The 17,410-nt window shown below is 40.8% G+C and overlaps 4 protein-coding genes across 6 annotated transcripts; 3 read left to right on the forward strand and 1 right to left on the reverse strand.

Annotated features, from left to right (window-relative positions):
- The first annotated feature begins 1,391 nt into the window (after positions 1 to 1,391).
- Positions 1,392 to 4,354, forward strand: LOC104415531 (GDSL esterase/lipase At1g54790). 3 transcript variants are annotated; one of them, XM_010026855.3, is made up of 7 exons: positions 1,392 to 1,693; positions 1,847 to 1,850; positions 2,213 to 2,475; positions 2,693 to 2,893; positions 3,001 to 3,167; positions 3,342 to 3,612; positions 3,867 to 4,354. In XM_010026855.3, exons 1-7 carry the CDS (start codon positions 1,456 to 1,458, stop codon positions 4,133 to 4,135), a joined length of 1,413 nt encoding a protein of 470 aa, XP_010025157.2. In that variant the 5' UTR covers positions 1,392 to 1,455; the 3' UTR covers positions 4,136 to 4,354. The 3 variants fall into 3 exon arrangements, with proteins under 3 accessions (XP_010025157.2, XP_010025155.2, XP_010025156.2); XM_010026853.3 differs by lacking the exons at positions 1,847 to 1,850; positions 2,213 to 2,475 and having other exon boundaries at positions 1,393 to 1,693; XM_010026854.3 differs by lacking the exons at positions 1,392 to 1,693; positions 1,847 to 1,850 and having other exon boundaries at positions 2,140 to 2,475.
- Positions 4,355 to 4,503: 149 nt separating this feature from the next.
- On the reverse strand, positions 4,504 to 6,737 carry LOC104415529 (UPF0603 protein At1g54780, chloroplastic). Its single transcript, XM_010026852.3, has 3 exons — positions 6,152 to 6,737; positions 5,493 to 5,685; positions 4,504 to 4,915 (listed from the first exon to the last, which is right to left on the reverse strand). Exons 1-3 carry the CDS (start codon positions 6,584 to 6,586, stop codon positions 4,668 to 4,670), a joined length of 876 nt encoding a protein of 291 aa, XP_010025154.2. The 5' UTR covers positions 6,587 to 6,737; the 3' UTR covers positions 4,504 to 4,667.
- A 446-nt stretch (positions 6,738 to 7,183) lies between these two features.
- LOC104415528 lies at positions 7,184 to 10,481 on the forward strand. Its single transcript, XM_010026851.3, has 8 exons — positions 7,184 to 7,544; positions 7,926 to 8,005; positions 8,147 to 8,207; positions 8,858 to 8,915; positions 9,083 to 9,140; positions 9,353 to 9,425; positions 9,857 to 9,970; positions 10,091 to 10,481. The coding sequence occupies exons 1-7, from the start codon at positions 7,230 to 7,232 to the stop codon at positions 9,947 to 9,949; spliced, it is 738 nt and encodes a 245-aa protein (XP_010025153.1). The 5' UTR covers positions 7,184 to 7,229; the 3' UTR covers positions 9,950 to 9,970; positions 10,091 to 10,481.
- Positions 10,482 to 12,197: 1,716 nt separating this feature from the next.
- Positions 12,198 to 17,104, forward strand: LOC104415527 (sodium/hydrogen exchanger 1). Its single transcript, XM_039310210.1, has 14 exons — positions 12,198 to 12,721; positions 12,825 to 12,943; positions 13,167 to 13,264; positions 13,452 to 13,511; positions 13,588 to 13,634; positions 13,718 to 13,912; positions 14,283 to 14,329; positions 14,569 to 14,635; positions 14,991 to 15,091; positions 15,213 to 15,314; positions 15,854 to 15,992; positions 16,079 to 16,141; positions 16,233 to 16,313; positions 16,560 to 17,104. Exons 1-14 carry the CDS (start codon positions 12,539 to 12,541, stop codon positions 16,881 to 16,883), a joined length of 1,626 nt encoding a protein of 541 aa, XP_039166144.1. The 5' UTR covers positions 12,198 to 12,538; the 3' UTR covers positions 16,884 to 17,104.
- Positions 17,105 to 17,410: the final 306 nt, after the last annotated feature.

Consider the following 17,410-nt stretch of genomic DNA (forward strand, 5'->3'; position numbering starts at 1 on the left):
TTAAGCGTGAAACACATAAACTGTGATTGATATTCACGCAAGTGAAGTGTGAATATTTTGCACGTGGCGCATGGAAACATGTGTGAGTAGTTTTATTAGAACGCCCGAAACCGAATTGGATTGATCGGTCCGGAGCATGGTTTTTCTTTAGTGAAAAAGAAAAATGCCAATTTGTTGGACCGGACCGGACCGGAACCGATGGTCGGGTCCGGTTCCCGATCCTAGGACCAAACGGTCCGGTCCATGGTTCCCAAATTGGGAACCAGGTTCTCCCGGTCCGGTTCCCGGTTCCACCTTGGAATCGGACCGAATCGGGAACCGATCACTCCTAAAAATTGATAGCATTTTATGAGACTAAAAAAGTTTTATGCTAGAATAAAAAAGTAGACACTCTATTCGAGAGTGTATCAGATTTGAAAAATGGAAAATGGTTAAACGAACTTTTATACCATTTAACCATTTAATTTTTTTTCATTATCATGTCTGTCCACCTGTGTCGGCACATTTTAAAATTGATGACAAGGATGTTTTTGAAAGAAGAGAGGAAAGTGAATTTCAAAAATCAGAAAACTGATATGAGTATAGATCATATTATACGATGTCCCACCTCCTTACCTTTGATAGTTTTCCCCTATTCATTTTCTTCTTGTCCCGGAACATTCCAAGTAATTTTAAATATTTTTCTTGATTTTTCCTTATTCTATTTTCTATCTTAAATTATTTTTGCTGCCCTTGCAAGGAAACTTCAACATCTTGCTTGCAGAATGGCGTCCACCTTGCTTACTCAAATTCTCAAATGCTTTCGCACAATTTCATTTTTGCCTTTTGCCCTTGATTGCTAGGATTGCTAACAGGCTAACAGCAATTCTTTTCCATTTCTTTCTTACAGAAAAGGTCCCAAGCTTCGAAATTTCAAAATGTTAGAGAATTAACTCTGGTAGTTTTGGTGGATACTTAGGAAGTTGGACATCATTAAATATGGATAGGTGCGTCACTTATAACGGTAGTTGAGTGTAGTTGGTATACACAGTATATCTTTATGGCCTACCCATTTCGAAAATAAAGTGAATGGTACATTGAATTTTTCTAAGTACAAGAAAATAATTTCGTCAATCAAGTTTCTCAGATTTACACAGGGCAAAGATAAATATGCTGCTAGTGCGATGACCACGAGCATATTCAACCACAGTAAAATTACAACCGACCCGTGGAGTTTTCCTGAGGTGCTTATGGCTGAATTGCATCCACCAGGGGCAGGCAGAATCGTAATTTAGAGGGAAAAAAGGATAAATCTTTTGCTTAGGGCATTCGTGTTGCCCCATTCATTGGCTTAAAGCAATCTATCACTGTTCACATAAATACCGACCCAAAAGGCCCCCCAAAACTCTCTAGTTTTGGAAACTTGCAAAAGTCATCACACACACAACAACAACACAAGACCTTCCCAAAGGAGCCATGCCCACCAAAATCCTCCCTCTGTTTCATGTTCTCTTCTCATTCTCCATCTTCTTGCCTCTTGCGACCTCCACCGACTTCAATTTCCCAGCTGTTTTCAACTTTGGGGACTCGAACTCCGACACCGGCGAACTCGTCGCAGCACTCGGCATCCGCTTGAACCCTCCCAATGGCGACACTTACTTCAAGGCCCCGGCAGGGAGATTCTGCGACGGCCGCCTCATCGTCGATTTTCTCAGTAAACTAGTTACCTATCATTGTCTTGGAAAAATGCAGATTGTGCAGATTGCTCATGCCATCTATGTGCTTGTACTGTTAGAGATGCTTTGTTTTCAGCCATAGTTGTGGAGTTTGTGGTCTATGAGCTCAAACTAGCAAAACAAGGATTGAGTCACGTGTCTACCTTGAAAAGTGAACAGCTATTTAACATGTGAAAGAACAGTGAATTGTCTCCTGCTAGGGTTGTCCTACAAAAGATATGATGAAAAAGTTCTACAGCATAAAAGAAATTATTCTAATACACCAACATTATAAATCTAGTTTTGTAGAGCGCATGGGAAATAAGATAAGATATTGTGGAATTCCACCCTCTAGTTGGTGAACAAAGAAAACTGGAGAGACCCTTGCTTTTTAAATATCTTATTGTATGGGTTTCCTTCATAGAAAGCAACCTAGACCTATTAAAAAAATATGATATCTCCTTTTTAATCATGAGAGGGGACCATGAACTACATGTTGATGGTAACTAACCTCCAAGAGAAAAACACAAGCTGCCTGCAACATCATCCATGGCCTCCAAGACCTGCATTGCCATCTTGGCTCTGCTCTGTTTGTTCCCTCTTGGCAACTCGATCGATTTCTTCAACTTCCCTGCTGTTTTCAACTTTGGCGACTCCAATTCCGACACGGGCAATCTTATCTCGGCCGGGATCGAGAGCCTCAACCCTCCTAATGGCCAGAGCTATTTCCAGCTGCCATCTGGGCGATACTGTGATGGCCGTCTCATCGTCGATTTCCTGAGTAAATCACCAATCAATGCAAGAACAACGGTTTTGATGTTTGCTTGGATTCTCTCTGCTTCAATTTGTTGGTGTCGTGTCATTGTTTGTTCTGTTCCTTCATTCTGCTCATGCTTTGCTGTTGTTGCTGCTGCTATCTATCGTCTTTCTTTTTCTTTAATATAGATGGACTTTGCTTTTGAGAATAGAAATTGAACGCCTCTTGTTTGATGCTACAGTGGATGCAATGGACCTTCCATTCCTAAATGCCTATCTAGATTCAATCGGCACGCCAAATTTCCGGAGAGGTTGCAACTTTGCAACGGCGGCATCGACGATACTTCCGGCAACTGCAACATCACTGAGCCCATTTTCATTTGGGGTTCAGGTGTCTCAGTTTCTCCGTTTTAAAGCCCGTGTGCTTGAGTTGCTGGCCAAAGGTTTTTAATATTTTCCTTTTCTTTTTTCTTTTGCCCTCAACCTCGCAAAAAGCTTTGCTGTCAATAGCCATCGACAATTTCATGCCTCTCTGGAAATTCTGTTCCAGGTAAGAAGCTTGTCAAGTATCTACCAGCAGAAGAGTACTTTGCACAGGGCCTTTACATGTTTGATATAGGACAGAATGACCTTGCTGGCCCATTTTACTCCAAGTCGTTGGATCAGATACTCGCCTTGATTCCAACAATTCTTGTAGAATTCGAAAATGGATTCAAGGTACGTTTCATCCTGATGACGGCATGTTAATTATTCTTTTTACTTTGCATGCGCCTGTTTCATAGTTTTGACATATACAGGAATTCTATCTAAGGATGTACATAATCAGGAAAGAACCTAGCATAGAAGATAAAAATGGAATTTGCATCTATTTACTTTGCTGTCTTGCTGCAGACATTGTATGATCAAGGGGGTAGAAATTTTTGGATACACAACACAGGTCCCCTTGGATGCATAACTCAGAATATTGCAAAGTTTGGGACCGATCCATCAAAGCTTGATGAGATCGGATGCGTCAGCGGACACAACCAAGCGGCTAAGCTTTTCAACTTGCAGCTCAATGCTCTATGCGCGAAATTGCGGGGCCAGTACACTGATGCAAATATCACGTATGTTGATATCTTCTCCATAAAGTCCAACCTCATCGCCAACTATTCCCGCTATGGTAAGTCGCCACCTGCAATTGTCTTTTCCTCAATTTCATCCATGGCATATTTCATCCTGCCAGTTCCTAGATTTAAGATTGCACAAAAGAAGAATTAAGGTCTCATGGTTGATCGGGAAATTACTATGTCAGCTTGGAACATCAATTGCTGGTTTGTGACAACAAGATTCTTCATCTTGAACTTGGATGATGATTAATTTATAGAAGATTGAATCTGGGAAGAAAGATCAATTATTCTGTAATGTGTTTTACAGGATTTGAGCAACCGTTTATGGCGTGTTGTGGCTATGGGGGCGCACCCCTGAACTATGACAGCAGGGTTTCTTGTGGGCAAACAAAGGTTCTTAACGGTACCACAGTCACGGCCAAAGCATGTGATGACAGCACCGAGTACGTCAATTGGGATGGGATTCATTACACTGAGGCTGCCAACCAGTTCATTTCCTCTCAAATACTAACAGGAAAATACTCAGATCCACCTTTTGCAGACAAAATGCCTTTTGCAATGAAGCTCAAGTTCTGAAGGATGATCATCCTCTACAGCTATAAAAATTTGACTGTTTCTCAGCATCTGTTGGACACAAAAATCCTAAAAGCCATCCATGATTGTCAAATGACAACTCATTTATTTGAGTGATTACTGATTTGCTATATGCTAACAGAGTATGCACTTGACAATTTGTTGTAATCATTCGACTCAAATCAATTCAATCTAGTGGATGCCATCTATGGTTTATACAAATAGCACTCTGCAGGGCTGGAAAGTGCTTCTACTCATAGATCCGCTTTTGGAAGTTTCATGTATGTATATTTTCCCATTGTATACTGCAAAAATGTAACTGGACAAACAAGACCGTTTCAGTTAGAAAACACAAAATAAAATACTTATGATACTGCTCAGATGCCAAAATCATATTATCCTTTGATGTGCAAACTTTTCAAACATTTGTCTATGGTATCATCATGCTCACAACCGTCGTTGTTGAACAAGCTCTTTCTTAATCAGCGCAGGAGAAATTCGGAGAAGTATCTAGCAGACAAAGATATACATTTCCTCATTTTTTGGAGATGTAAGCATAATATTGTGCCATTGGAACGACAAATGCAATTACCAATAAACCCCCAACTACAAGACTAAATTGCCCCCTTTTCTCCTCAGTCTCTTCCCTGGTCTTGAAATTGGATTCTCTCTTATAGTCCTTTGACTGAGGGCCCCCAGGATCCGGGAGCCCATCAATGGCAGCGACTAGCCGTTTGGCACTGCTATAAACTGCTTCATTGTACTTCTCTTCTGTTGCCAATACTGCAATGAATAAACCAATAGCCTGATCATCAGGACTGCAGCACCATGAAGCAGAACCCAGCTTCCTCTTTGAGTGAGGAATGTATATATTTTCATGAAAATCTTTGCATAGTCTGATATGGACTCCGATAACTTAAAACATCATGGCACCGCATTAAACACCATTTTTTTTTTCCTTTTGGTAAATGCATACCAATTTGTACTAATGGAAGTGTAGCCTAGAATGTGGTGAAAGAAACTGCCAAGATTCTCTAATAACTCTTGACATTTGGACAGAACAATGCAACTTTGGCCTTGAAATGTAGGCATATTTGATGTACGTCACCAACTTTATTGCATGCACGGGGAGGGTTGATTCAGATGCTTATGAAAAAAAAGAAAGGATTATTAAGAGGTTCATCCTGATTGAAAAATTTATTTTTCACAAGTGGCAGCCAACAAAGGACAAGGACAGCACCTAGTGGACAAGAATTTCTCAGATTCGATAATCAATCACAAACTTGAATTTTCTGATCCATTGACCATTAGACAAAGCAGCCACGGACTGTAGATCACATAGGAGAGAATGCAATCTTACCTGGAAGATTTTCTGAGATGGTTGCATCGAGGATACTATCTCCGACAGACTTGACGAACTCAGGGCCTCCTGTGATTGCTCCTTCCTTTTGACTTGTGATAAGAACAACAATGCCCTTGTTGTTGCCCTCTTCCACTGTTGGATACCACTTCTCCAAAACTTGATCAGCATACTCGAAAGCATCAGCTTTACTCTGCAGCAAAATTAAGAATTACATCGCCACTTAATCTCATCATGAACAATCATCCTCTTGCTGGTCAACCATCCAATGAGTTTTTAGAATTTTAAAGGAAAAATCCTAGGTGTAAATGGTATACAGAATCGCTATACTGTGGCAAACTCTAACCAGGAGTTGAATATGTCCGCCTTGGTTGAATACCCACCGGTATTTTGCCACGCCAGTTGGAATACCAAGGCGCTATACTACTTTCAAGTGGTTCATACGTCAGATCAAGTCATGAACACCCTGTCGTGAAGCTTCCATCTCAACGATGAGATCGGTTGAAATGCAAATAAAGGTAAGTCTATAATTTTCTAAGTCAATTTCATCATGATATAAAAAAGAAGGGAGTATTTTTGCAAATAAGAATCTGCACTCATCAGACACAAAATGGCTTCCAACAGAAGATATTAGCAAAATGTAATGCCCCAGAACTTACTGTCAGCTTTCGGACGGTGACGAAATTGATTCTGAGGTTCTTCCTGGACTCCAAATCAGACAACAACCGTTTCAAGTCAGACTTTGTGACTCGGCTGAGAACTCCCGCATCATCAACAACATAAGACTCCTTCGGTGGCCCCTCACTGATCACATCAAACTCAGAAGCCAATGCAGGACTGTCCAGCGATAGAGGGCAAAAGTTGAGTGCCAGAGTGAGAGCTAGAGCTGCTAGTCCTTGTTGGGCATGAGAGAACCAGCTCCTGGTCTCACTGAAAGATGGGTTTTTTGACTCAAGATGGTGTCTTTTGAGGATGCAAGAGATGGGTTTGGTGTAAAAGAGAGTGCTTGATCTTGGCTGTGGAGATTTCGAAGAAGAGCATGGCTTGGGAGCGATGAGTGGAGAGAGTGAACGAGGTGAGAGAATGGTCTCCATAACTTAGAGATCAAACGGGTCTTCAAAATCTGTGAATCATGAGAAGGTGATGACAATACATAACAAATTCTTCCTCGGATTGCTCGCTGTGCTCACTGTGTGTTCCTGGCTTGTGTTGGTTTCGATTTTGGGTGGATGACATTTGTTTCTAGTGCGGATTTTTGGCTGATATTTGTTGAAGGATAATGCCTGCGTCAGCCACGGAAAGAGTCAAGGGCTTTTCGGTCCACTTTGCAAAACCATCGATGCCATTTTGTGGTATTGGATAATTGCTCTGTTTAAATGAGCAGACAGACGCCTCTTCTTATTCCAACGACAGAAACCGAAATCTTGCCCTCCACATTAACATGGTTTTTCCGATTCTTTGCAAAATTCGATCCATCTTATGTTATTCTTTAACAAATTTTACCTTAGTGATGGACAAATGTCCCTAAATTTGTTTGTTTTGGTATCGTGAATGGAACACTAATGTTGGTATCGTATATGTCAATTTCTATGCCAGAAATACCCCTCGCTTTTTCCGCAAATCTGCTCACTACCGATCACCAGTGTGGCACGTATCGAAGTCTCAGCTCTTACCCCACATTATCTCCCTCCAAATTTTTTTCTGCAACCATGAATATTACTACCCTCACTCTCCAAAATGGCTATTCCCATTTGCCTGTCCCTCTCTCCCCACCCACCAAACATCCCCTCCATCTCCTCCTCCTCCTCCTCCAAAGATAATGACCCTCATCTCATTCGATTCTCAAAGAGAGAATTCATCTCCAAGACAGCTAAATTCTTGATCTTTTCACTCGCCCCCGCGTCGACATTCTCTCAGTGCTCGGCTGAACCGTCGCCACCTCCAAAGGCAGCTCCTTTGGGAATCGCCAACACCAAGTCGTGGTTCCAGTTTTATGGCGCTGGGTTCGCAATTCGTGTGCCTCCTCAGTTTGAGGACATTACGGAGCCCGAGGTATTGCTCTCTCTTGTCATGTTGGACTACGTTTTCGTCTGGTCAGTAGGAATTGCATGTTTTCGCAAAAGAAAAAGTTTCTACTGTCTTTTTTGGCCAGTGTTTGTATGTATGCTGGAAGAAATTAAGTGGGAATTGCTTATAGGGTGGGTGGATTGTTATAAAGATGGTTCTTTTTATTGAGCAATCAATCTTGGAGGGCTTTTATCTTCTTCTTTTTTAGTGTGGAAAATTTTGATTTTTATGGTCCAACGGTGAAAAGGAAGTCTCGGGTGATTTTACAATCTTTGAATAATCATTTGAGAGAGTAAAACCGCTGGCTATCGTTTCTCATCATATTCTCTCTTGTTGATTGTGGTCTAAAAGGTTTGGTGATCTCAGGATTTTAATGCTGGCATGTCTCTTTATGGAGATAAGGCGAAGCCAAAAAAATTTGCAGCTCGGTTTGCATTGCCTGATGGGTATGTTACTCATGTTGTGTGCTGTTCATATTTCTTTGCATCTCTGATAATTGTAGCTGAAGTCTCTTGGCTAGACAGTAGACCCCAATTGTTTGAAAGACATTTATATTAACAATTACTTACAGTGCTAATCTGATGCAGTTCTGAAGTCGTAAGTGTTGTGATTCGCCCGACCAACCAACTCAAGATCACATTTTTGGAGGTTAGTGTATTTACAATAGCAAATTCCGAATTCTTATGATATGCTATTAGTACTTCTTGAAAGAGCTTTTTGCTATCGAGATAGCTGTCATGATGTGACTGTAGTGGGACTCCATTTATTTCATTTACTATGTGTTGTGTCTATTATGGGAGTTTGCTTTGCAATTAGTCAAGAAAATTGAAGAATGAGGCTGCCGATCTGTGTCTTTCTGGATTAAGGGTAAACAATGCTCCTCGTTTCTGCTTCTATTGGGAGGATAAGGTTCATTTTACTGGCCTAAAGGTATCCAAGCAAAAAACTATGAGCATAAGAAGCAGGATTCATACTGTAGAGAAGTGAAGGATTACCCTTCAGTAGCTGAATGGATACCCATGAAGATGTATAAGCTTTCCTTACAAAGATATTAAGCCCCATCTTACCTAGCGCCCACAAAAAATAAAAAGGATACAGAAATTATGTGATCCTCCATTCTGACTTATGCTTTGCTGCGCCTAGAGTATTAACTTCCTTACAAATTCATCTTTAAGAAAATGCCAAATTGGTAGTGCTGGTGCTACATTTCAATGGGGCTGGATCCTTTTTATTACATGTTTGATCAACTGTTGGGTCTTCTATTTTTTGGGATTGTCATTGACTAGAAACCTTTACAGGCCCAAGATATTACTGACTTGGGTTCCTTAAAGGAGGCTGCCAAAATTTTTGTTCCAGGTAGGATTCTGCCACTGAGTGGTTTTTCACCAATGTGTCTTCAGTGTTTTCGAGCAGTTTCATCTCCTTGTTCGTGATTTCACCGTAGATGGATTCTTTTTTTTTTCCAGCTGTTTTACTTTTCATGGTTCTCTTATTATTTTGTGTGTACTGCATTGCGATGGCAGGTGGCGCAACAATATACTCTGCCCGAAATATCAAAATAAAGGAAGAGGAAGGTTTCAAGTGAGTTTATTCTTCACTTTGCTAAAAATGTTTGAGTTCCAATCTCGGTGGCCGTTGTTATTGTGGCAGCATTTCTTATCAGCAGATGCACTATGCAAATTTACCACTTGATAACTAACATGTAAAATGTTGTCACACAGATTCAGTGTTTGAAAAAGATTCTTGTCATGCGACTCTTCAATCCATACTGATCTAATGCTTTATTGATACAGGACTTATTACTTTTATGAATTCTCTAGAGACCAGCAACATGTTGCGCTGGTTGCTGCTGTAGACAGTGGAAAGGTTAGTTGATGCCCTTCAACTGCTAAAAATTCTTTGTCATATAGAGATGACACTTCAAGAAATTTGCTGGGGAACTTTGCTGGTAGAAGGTCTTAACTGCATTCACTGAACTCTAAAAGCGTTGAAACTTTGAGTAGTGACAACTTGCTTGCTCCCTCCAAGAATTACTGTGCCATTTTTATGCCCAAAATTTAGGATATCTTTAGTTGCACTCCGCCAAACAAATGATATGTTAATTGTGCGTGGTTTTTCCAATTAATGATGTGGGAGCTTGGAACATATATATTCTTAGATGTACATGGTGATGGTGTTATAGCATCGGAACTGACACCCATAAGAAGTAAAAAGCTCGCAATTTTTCATGCAAAGAAGGTTGGAGAGAAGATTCTTTTCCTCTTACGTTTCTTATAAATGCATTTTTCCATCTACAGGTATTTATTGCTGGAGCAACTGCGCCACAGTCCAAATGGGAGGATGATGGAGTGCGCCTCCGCTCTGCTGCTATATCCCTCACACTTCTCTAACCCTGCTACTGGACTTGGAAGGTTACTGCAATAACCTTGTTCTGCACATGTTTAGTTTTAGTTTTATCAAGTAGATCGACACCCTAACTTCTGAAGACCTTCATAATTGCCATTCCGCACTTACCGTTTGTTCTTTTCCAGATCATTTTGTACACGTTCTTTGCTGCAACTTCCGTTGGGCTTTATGCTAACGGATCCATCTACGTGCGAGAAGTTTCTAAATGAGACAATACCTACATTCATTTGTAATTGCTTAGTACCTGGAGACCTGGCTTCATGCAGGAGCTAATTATGTTCTGATCTCGGAGAACCTGGTGGAGAATTCTTGAATGAGGGAAATTCTGAACCTTGTTTATCCCTGAGCCATCTGCATGGGTATATTTAAACTTCTTCGGAGATTGGTCATGTTGAAGTGTGAGATCTGATTCTTTTGGTAAATAGCATCTAAATTTGAAGCAAGGAGATGCTTCGATATTCTCCGTCTCCGGAGAGCTATGAAAAGAAGGGCTAAAAGCTCGTTCTCTTATTTCCATCTGCCGTAGTTTGTGTATGGTTCTTTTCATTCCGGTTTTTCTCCCGCGCTTTCTGAGGATCATCCAAAGTAGTTTCACTCTCTAAGAATGCACATAACCGTTCTTTATAAGTGATAGCAGGTTACCAGATAATCCGCTTTCTAACCAAATTAAAATTAAGTGGAGCATTTTGTGATCTCAAAGACAGCAACATGGATTTACTTCCTAGAATCATCCAAAGTGACCCGATGTTTTCTCTCTCCAAGCATCTGTGCTTTTGTTTTCTTTTCCCCCCGTTTTCTTTACTATATAAATAAGTTGGCGTTTCCTTCTAGACTTCATCAATTTCCGAATGAAGAAGTCAATAGCTCTTGCATTTCCCAAACTCCCATTTCCTTCTAGACTTCATCAATATCCTAGTGAAGAAGTCAATAGCTCTTGCATTTCCCTCAAGTAACGAACTCCCATTTTAGCATACTTGTTCAAGACAAGCTACCGCTTTAGCAAGACTTTTGGGTTATCGGTATGACTACTTTTCTATTTTGGTTTAAGAGAAGAACTTCTGCCAGCTGTAGATGCAACTCACCAAACCCACGCTGATCCCAGTGACAAGCATTCATTTGTCTACTCTCATGAAAGAGACACTTGTTACGTTGCAGGTGATATTTATCATGGTACTATCCTGCGGCTTGTCCTATCCTCCCATGGATCACAGCTTACGCCGATGATTGCGACAGAACATGATATATCCTATGGCCCTCGTAAAAAAGAAAAGCACTGCAACTTATCATCATGACGGAGGACACAGATACTCATCATCACGAAAAAGGACGGTGATCATTGGTCTTTGATCAGTAGGTTGAGATCTCAAAAAGGCGCAACTACTCGCGATAAGAAAAGGGTTTTAACATCAAGAACTTTAGGTATACTTGTATATGGTCTGCCCATTCATGTTCATAGATGCCGCCTTCGAAGGGTATCAGCTCTGTTTATTAGCCGATCTCTAAGCAGGACTATGTCAGAGTCAGGGCTAAATGCAGTGGCCTCTCTCTGTGCATCGGGACAATTAAAACTCATCAACACTGAAATCTTTCTCGGACCCAAGAATCCTCGATTTCAGCACCCACGTCCCAGGATGTTCTTTTGTTTGACCTTCTGTGCTGGCCTAATTGTACTACAGAGATCTGATTACTGCGCTCGCAGTTTTTCTACATCATCATGCAGTAGATCTGGAATTTTCCTCATTATTCTATTCCACCTCATAGTCTCTCTGATATTGTACTTATCAAAATACTCATTCATTAACAAGGTCCACGTAGGAGCCGGCTCAGGATCTGCCCTCATCACGTTAGCCATTACAGTCTTATGCACGTCTCTTGATCTAAATGGCAACAGCTATAAAATGACCGAAATTAGTCTACGAACATATTTCTAGCGCCACCTAACGGCCAACGGACCTGCTGCTCTCATCATCCCGTACAGACCGTCCATTGCACGGTCCATGCTCCTCCAACGAGCAAAGGGCTCCCGTCATTTGACAGATCTAAGAAAGCTGAGAAAATTGTCTGAAATATAAATTTTCTGGGTCCGAATAGGTGGGCTTAATTAGTCTGTCGTATTTAATATTTTCCCGGTTGATGTGGAACTTTAGCTGGGATTTGTCAAGGGGTTGACAGCCGCATAAACAAGATGACAAGTACGAGAGGATCGACGTAAGCTTGTGGAGATGACATGAACGAATAGAGCGGCGACACGTTTTGGTCGCAGCAACTGGTATGAATCTGTGCCCACACTTGATGCCAACCCCTTGCTCAACTGCCAGTCTTCCCTCCACTTTGAATCTTGAAGCACCCAAGAAGACGGTCCATCCCGAAACGGACGCGCACGCACGCAACAGAAGGACATAACGCAGCCTCTCTTTCACCCCGCTGTCTTGTCGCACCTCAAGTTCAGAGGGAATCCTGAAGTGCTGATCATTTTAAAAGGCCCTGGCGGAATCCTCTGGAGCTGTCTGTCTCTCTCTCACCCTCAAGGCACACAAGTTGTAAATGCCAAATTCAGATCAAGAAGCTCAGACATGGAAGCTCTCGAGACCGCGGTGTCGCAGTTACCTGCTCCAGTCAAGAGCTCGTCATTCTTCAACTTGACAACTGTGATTGCTCTTTGCGTGTTCTTTGCTCTCCTGTGTGCTTGCATCATCATTGGTCACCTCCTACATGGGAACCGGTGGGCCAACGAATCCATCACAGCCCTTTTGTTGGTATGCGATATTATGGTGTAAACGACTCGTTTTAGTGATCTTCGATGACTTGTTGTGATGATTCATGTTCGATTATGGAAAAAATGGTTATGTGGGTACACAGGGATTGGGCTCAGGAGGTGTGGTTTTGCTGGTTAGTAAAGGGGAGAGTTCGAAGTTACTCAATTTTAGCGAGAATCTCTTCTTCCTCTACTTGCTTCCACCCATCATCTTCAATGCAGGGTATGCTCTCTCTCTCTCTCTCTCTCTCTCTCTCTCTCTCTCTCTCTCATGTGTGTGTGTGTGATTGCAACAGCACACTTGATGTGTTAGAGCTCATACTTGTGAGAGGTTATAATGGAATCTAAATCGAAATAGATGATTGGTTGAGGAACTGTAGAGTAAATGTGTCGGCAATTTCATTTCTTCTGTCATTTGACCATTGCATTTCTTCATCTGATTGCAGGTTCCAGGTAAAAAAAAAGCAATTCTTCAAGAATATTTCGATGATATTGTTGTTTGGAGTGTTTGGCACTGTCATTTCCTTCTGCATCATATCGCTCGGTAAAATTTCAACCTTTTAGCTGGTTATGCTATTTTGGTTTTCGGTCTTTCTGGAAGCTATTAGTCCAGAAGCACTATCATAAACTGCTGTTCGGACCAAAGTCTCCGCAGCTTATTCCTCAGTCACTGATTCTATGTTTATCCATACATTAATTTAGTCTTGTCGGCTCCCCTTGTCGATTTGTAGGGGTATTTTTGGTGTTCAACAGAATCGGGGTGACATCTCTTAGTGTTCAGGATTACCTAGGTAAATTACCATATTTTCTTATATTAAAAAATCTACACATTCTTACACTGATACAGAGGGCTTTGTGTGTGCACAGCTGTGGGTGCAATATTCTCTGCCACCGATTCAGTTTGCACACTACAGGTACATGTTGGAGAGTCGGTTTTGACAGGGCTTTATTACACTAGTAAAATATTTACTAATATGAAGATAATCTGATATTATAGGTTCTCAATCAAGATGAGACACCCTTCCTTTACAGTATTGTGTTTGGGGAAGGAGTTGTGAATGATGCAACATCCATCGTGCTCTATAATGCTGTACAGTCAATTGACTTAAAAAAGATTAGTGGCCTTACAGCTTTAAAGCTGCTCGGAACCTTCCTCTACCTATTCTTCACTAGTACAGCTCTCGGTATCGTGGTAAGTTATGGTTGGTTTCCATGTTAGTTATTTGCACAATCATTCAGAGAATCATCAAGAGCAATGTATTTTTTTCAGACAAGTTCCAAATGTTCGATGCATTGAGATATCAGCTTGTACTTGTATAAGACACCAGACAACTGTTCCCAGTTTTGCCCTCATGCAATTGAATTGGAATGTGACTCTAAAGGCTTCACTAGAAAACTTCCCCAATGAATTATCTGTGTCGAGATCATACCGTCTGATTTACTATCAAGCTGGCATTAGACTCGGAATGGAAAATTACCAAAAGTGTTCAATTAGCTAGCTCATATTGTTTGAGTCTCCTAATAAATGCATTATCCTGGCTCAAATTTTGTAATTATTTCAGGCCGGACTTTTGAGTGCTTTCATCATAAAGACACTTTACTTTGGAAGGTAAACTAAATTTTCATGACTATTTTCTGACTCCAGCATCAAGGTTATAAATCTCTGTACTCTAGATTTCTTGCACTGAAGTTTCTAGACATCACGAACATATTGCTGTTTTGCTTCAATTCTGGGTATTTCTGTGAGTTCTCTAGTCCATGTATTGGCCGGGTCTTAACAGGATCATCTAGTTTTGTGAAAGAGGTTCCGATTGTAGACTAATGACATTAATGGTATTTGACCAACAGGCATTCCACAGATCGGGAAGTCGCGTTGATGATGCTAATGGCTTATTTGTCATACATGTTGGCTGAGGTAAATATATCCTTTTAAATCTGACAACTTTCTACTATGTAAATCATACTGTAAGAAAAACTTGAAGCCTTACTAGCTTTGAGCCTATCTTTGGCTTTTCAACTCTATGATTCTGATGCTTTCATTTCAAGAAGATCTCAAGTCTAGCTTCTCAGTTGCCTTCCATCCTCCTTGCCTGATTTATCCAGAAACCTGCTAACTCCATACTTCAGTAATTGTCATGAGCATGTGATATTTCTTACTGGGGAAATTGTCATCAATTCAGAAACCAATATATGACCGGCCTTAGCGAAATTGAATTGATATTGTGGTGTATTGCTTCTGGTACTTGTCCATACTGATTGTTGCTCTGCAGCTTATGGATCTCAGTGGGATATTAACAGTTTTCTTCTGTGGAATCGTCATGTCCCACTACACATGGCATAATGTCACAGAAAGTTCACGGATAACAACCAAGTATGCATCACCTTTGATTCGCCTTTTTTTTTCTATTGAGGTTTAGCAACTCACGTGTCTGATTAGATGAGCAATGAGTTCTGACTGGATCCTTATTGTTCATATGGCTCGATGATTTCAGGCATGCATTTGCAACAATCTCATTCATTTCTGAAACTTTCATATTCTTATACGTTGGGATGGATGCCTTGGACATTGATAAATGGAAAAGCAGCGGGGCAAGGTACCTTCCTCCTTCATATAAGTATGCAGATCCATGGTTGAAAACCTGGACATGGGTCTTTAAAGAGAGTGCTGGGTGGCTTGATCATATATGGTAGTAGAAGATAAATAGAGAATAAATGTATATTTTCTCTTTTGCATTTATTTTAATCATACTTAGTGCAAAGATAACCCTAGTTGAGTGAGTTCCTTCTGGTAGGCTGCATATAATAATGTGTGTTTTTCAAGAGAATCTGCAAATGCAAGCTATCATGAATCGCTCTAGTAGACGAAGCCAATAACATTTCAAGAACACACAACTGACCCTGTTAAAGAAAATAAACCCCATACATGTCCTCCCTGTGCTGCGATTGGTTCTGTTTACCATGTGGGCTGTAGACTGAATCTTTACTAATATTTCTCCTGACAATGATTTTGAGACTGCTCCAACGGTGTATGATTTGAACAATATGTCGGTTCTGCAATTCAATGACAAGAGATCTGTTGATGTCATAATGTGCAAAGTGCTGTCCTAACTTGCTTCATGTGCTTTTAATTCAGCGCAGGAACTTCGATTGCTGTCAGTTCAACTTTGTTTGCACTTGTATTGGTTGGAAGGGCTGCATTTGTGTTTCCCATTACAAACATCAGGAATTGCTTTAAAAAAAGAGATGGAACAAAAATCGAGTTTCGCCAACAGGTGCTAACTGCTATCTTCTGGCATTTGAGATCAATCCCATCCTCTTGCTCAGGTTTTATCACATTATTAACCATTCAAATTTTTAGTTCATTATATGGTGGGCAGGTGTGATGCGAGGTGCAGTTACGATTGCGTTGTCTTACAGTGAGGTAACTAGCTTTTCCTACCATGAGTTACGATTCTCTTCTTGCAGCCATTGTCAATTTGCTGATTAATTCAACCTATGCAATTTTCACACAGTTTGCATCGTCGTCGGATACGTCATCACAAGATAGTTTGATGATCACTAGCACCATAATAGTTGTTCTATTTAGTACACTGGTAAGTTGCCTCTTCACTGATCTCCATAGTTTTCCTTCATGCATATTGAACCAAGATTGTCATGTTGCTCGCAAAACGGTATGGCAAAGCTATTAATCCTTTGACATTGGATGAAGAAAGTACAATGCAACGAGGATGATCCATCTTCTTCTAAGATTTTCTCTGTATCATGAATCACTTGTATTTGGTGGCTCTATTGATTGCATTTCCTTGCGGAGATTATGGACACTTCAACTTCTTGGACAGGTGTTCGGTTCCATAACAAAGCCTCTAATAGAAGCACTGTTGTTACGGCACTCAAGACCGATGATTTCTGACGCCTCTGATCTCCCGAGCCTAGAGGACTTGAGATTCCTGTTCATTGAAAACGGTGACCAGAGCGAACAGGGAAGCAGTCAGAGAAAGAGAAGCTTGAGGTTGCTTATGACAAACCCAGGCATTAGCGTTCATTACCTGTGGAGGAAATTTGATGACAGGTTCATGAGGCCAGTCTTTGGTGGGAGGGGTTTTGTTCCATTCGTTCCTGGATCACCAACTGGCGAGGCAGAAGAGAGTCAAGAGAACTCCTAAATTAGATGGTGAGTGCAATTGATTTTCCTTTTATTTTGTCCATGGAGTCATTAATATTATTTATAGAGGATCAATAAATGTACAAGGAAGCTTGTGATTGGCTGTAAAGAGTAGGGAATACACTTTATCCCAATTTTGTATGTTTTCTACACCTTGTTTTTCAATTTCCTGAAAAGGATTAAGTGACAAATTAGAGGGAAGAAGGTTATCGTTGTAAAATATTCACTGTGGAGTTCTTTATGAGTTCCTTTCGCTGTCTGCTTAAGTGGTAAGTTTTGGGCTAAGATTGTCCCCAAGTAAAGAAAAGAATATGTCCCACAAGCAGAATAATTTTCACCTTGAAACTCAACTTCAAACGTTTCACATCTCTTTTTTCCGCCGTTTCAAACTCTTATATCAAACACCGAACTCGACGTCTTTGAAGAAAAGTACACGAGATGGATCGTAGAGAGGACCAATTCCAATTGCTGACCATATGCCAAAAGCTATTCAATGTCATCATGAATTGGCTAGCATCGCAGACTCGC

The sequence above is a fragment of the Eucalyptus grandis genome, chromosome 3 (genome assembly GCF_016545825.1).
Source record: "Eucalyptus grandis isolate ANBG69807.140 chromosome 3, ASM1654582v1, whole genome shotgun sequence".
NCBI classification, from domain to species: Eukaryota; Viridiplantae; Streptophyta; class Magnoliopsida; order Myrtales; family Myrtaceae; genus Eucalyptus; species Eucalyptus grandis.

Coding starts and splice junctions, on each gene's coding strand:
- LOC104415531 (XM_010026855.3), top strand. CDS start 1,456: ATGCCCACCAAAATCCTCCCTCTGTTTCATGTTCTCTTCTCATTCTCC. Junction 2,476..2,692: donor TCTCATCGTCGATTTCCTGA/GTAAATCACCAA, acceptor TTGATGCTACAG/TGGATGCAATGGACCTTCCA. Junction 3,168..3,341: donor AATTCGAAAATGGATTCAAG/GTACGTTTCATC, acceptor GTCTTGCTGCAG/ACATTGTATGATCAAGGGGG.
- LOC104415529 (XM_010026852.3), bottom strand. CDS start 6,586: ATGGAGACCATTCTCTCACCTCGTTCACTCTCTCCACTCATCGCTCCC. Junction 5,686..6,151: donor TCACCGTCCGAAAGCTGACA/GTAAGTTCTGGG, acceptor ATTTTGCTGCAG/AGTAAAGCTGATGCTTTCGA. Junction 4,916..5,492: donor CATCTCAGAAAATCTTCCAG/GTAAGATTGCAT, acceptor TATTCATTGCAG/TATTGGCAACAGAAGAGAAG.
- LOC104415528 (XM_010026851.3), top strand. CDS start 7,230: ATGGCTATTCCCATTTGCCTGTCCCTCTCTCCCCACCCACCAAACATC. Junction 8,006..8,146: donor CGGTTTGCATTGCCTGATGG/GTATGTTACTCA, acceptor AATCTGATGCAG/TTCTGAAGTCGTAAGTGTTG. Junction 9,426..9,856: donor CTGCTGTAGACAGTGGAAAG/GTTAGTTGATGC, acceptor TTCCATCTACAG/GTATTTATTGCTGGAGCAAC.
- LOC104415527 (XM_039310210.1), top strand. CDS start 12,539: ATGGAAGCTCTCGAGACCGCGGTGTCGCAGTTACCTGCTCCAGTCAAG. Junction 13,512..13,587: donor TAGTGTTCAGGATTACCTAG/GTAAATTACCAT, acceptor GTGTGTGCACAG/CTGTGGGTGCAATATTCTCT. Junction 15,315..15,853: donor TGGAAAAGCAGCGGGGCAAG/GTACCTTCCTCC, acceptor CTTTTAATTCAG/CGCAGGAACTTCGATTGCTG.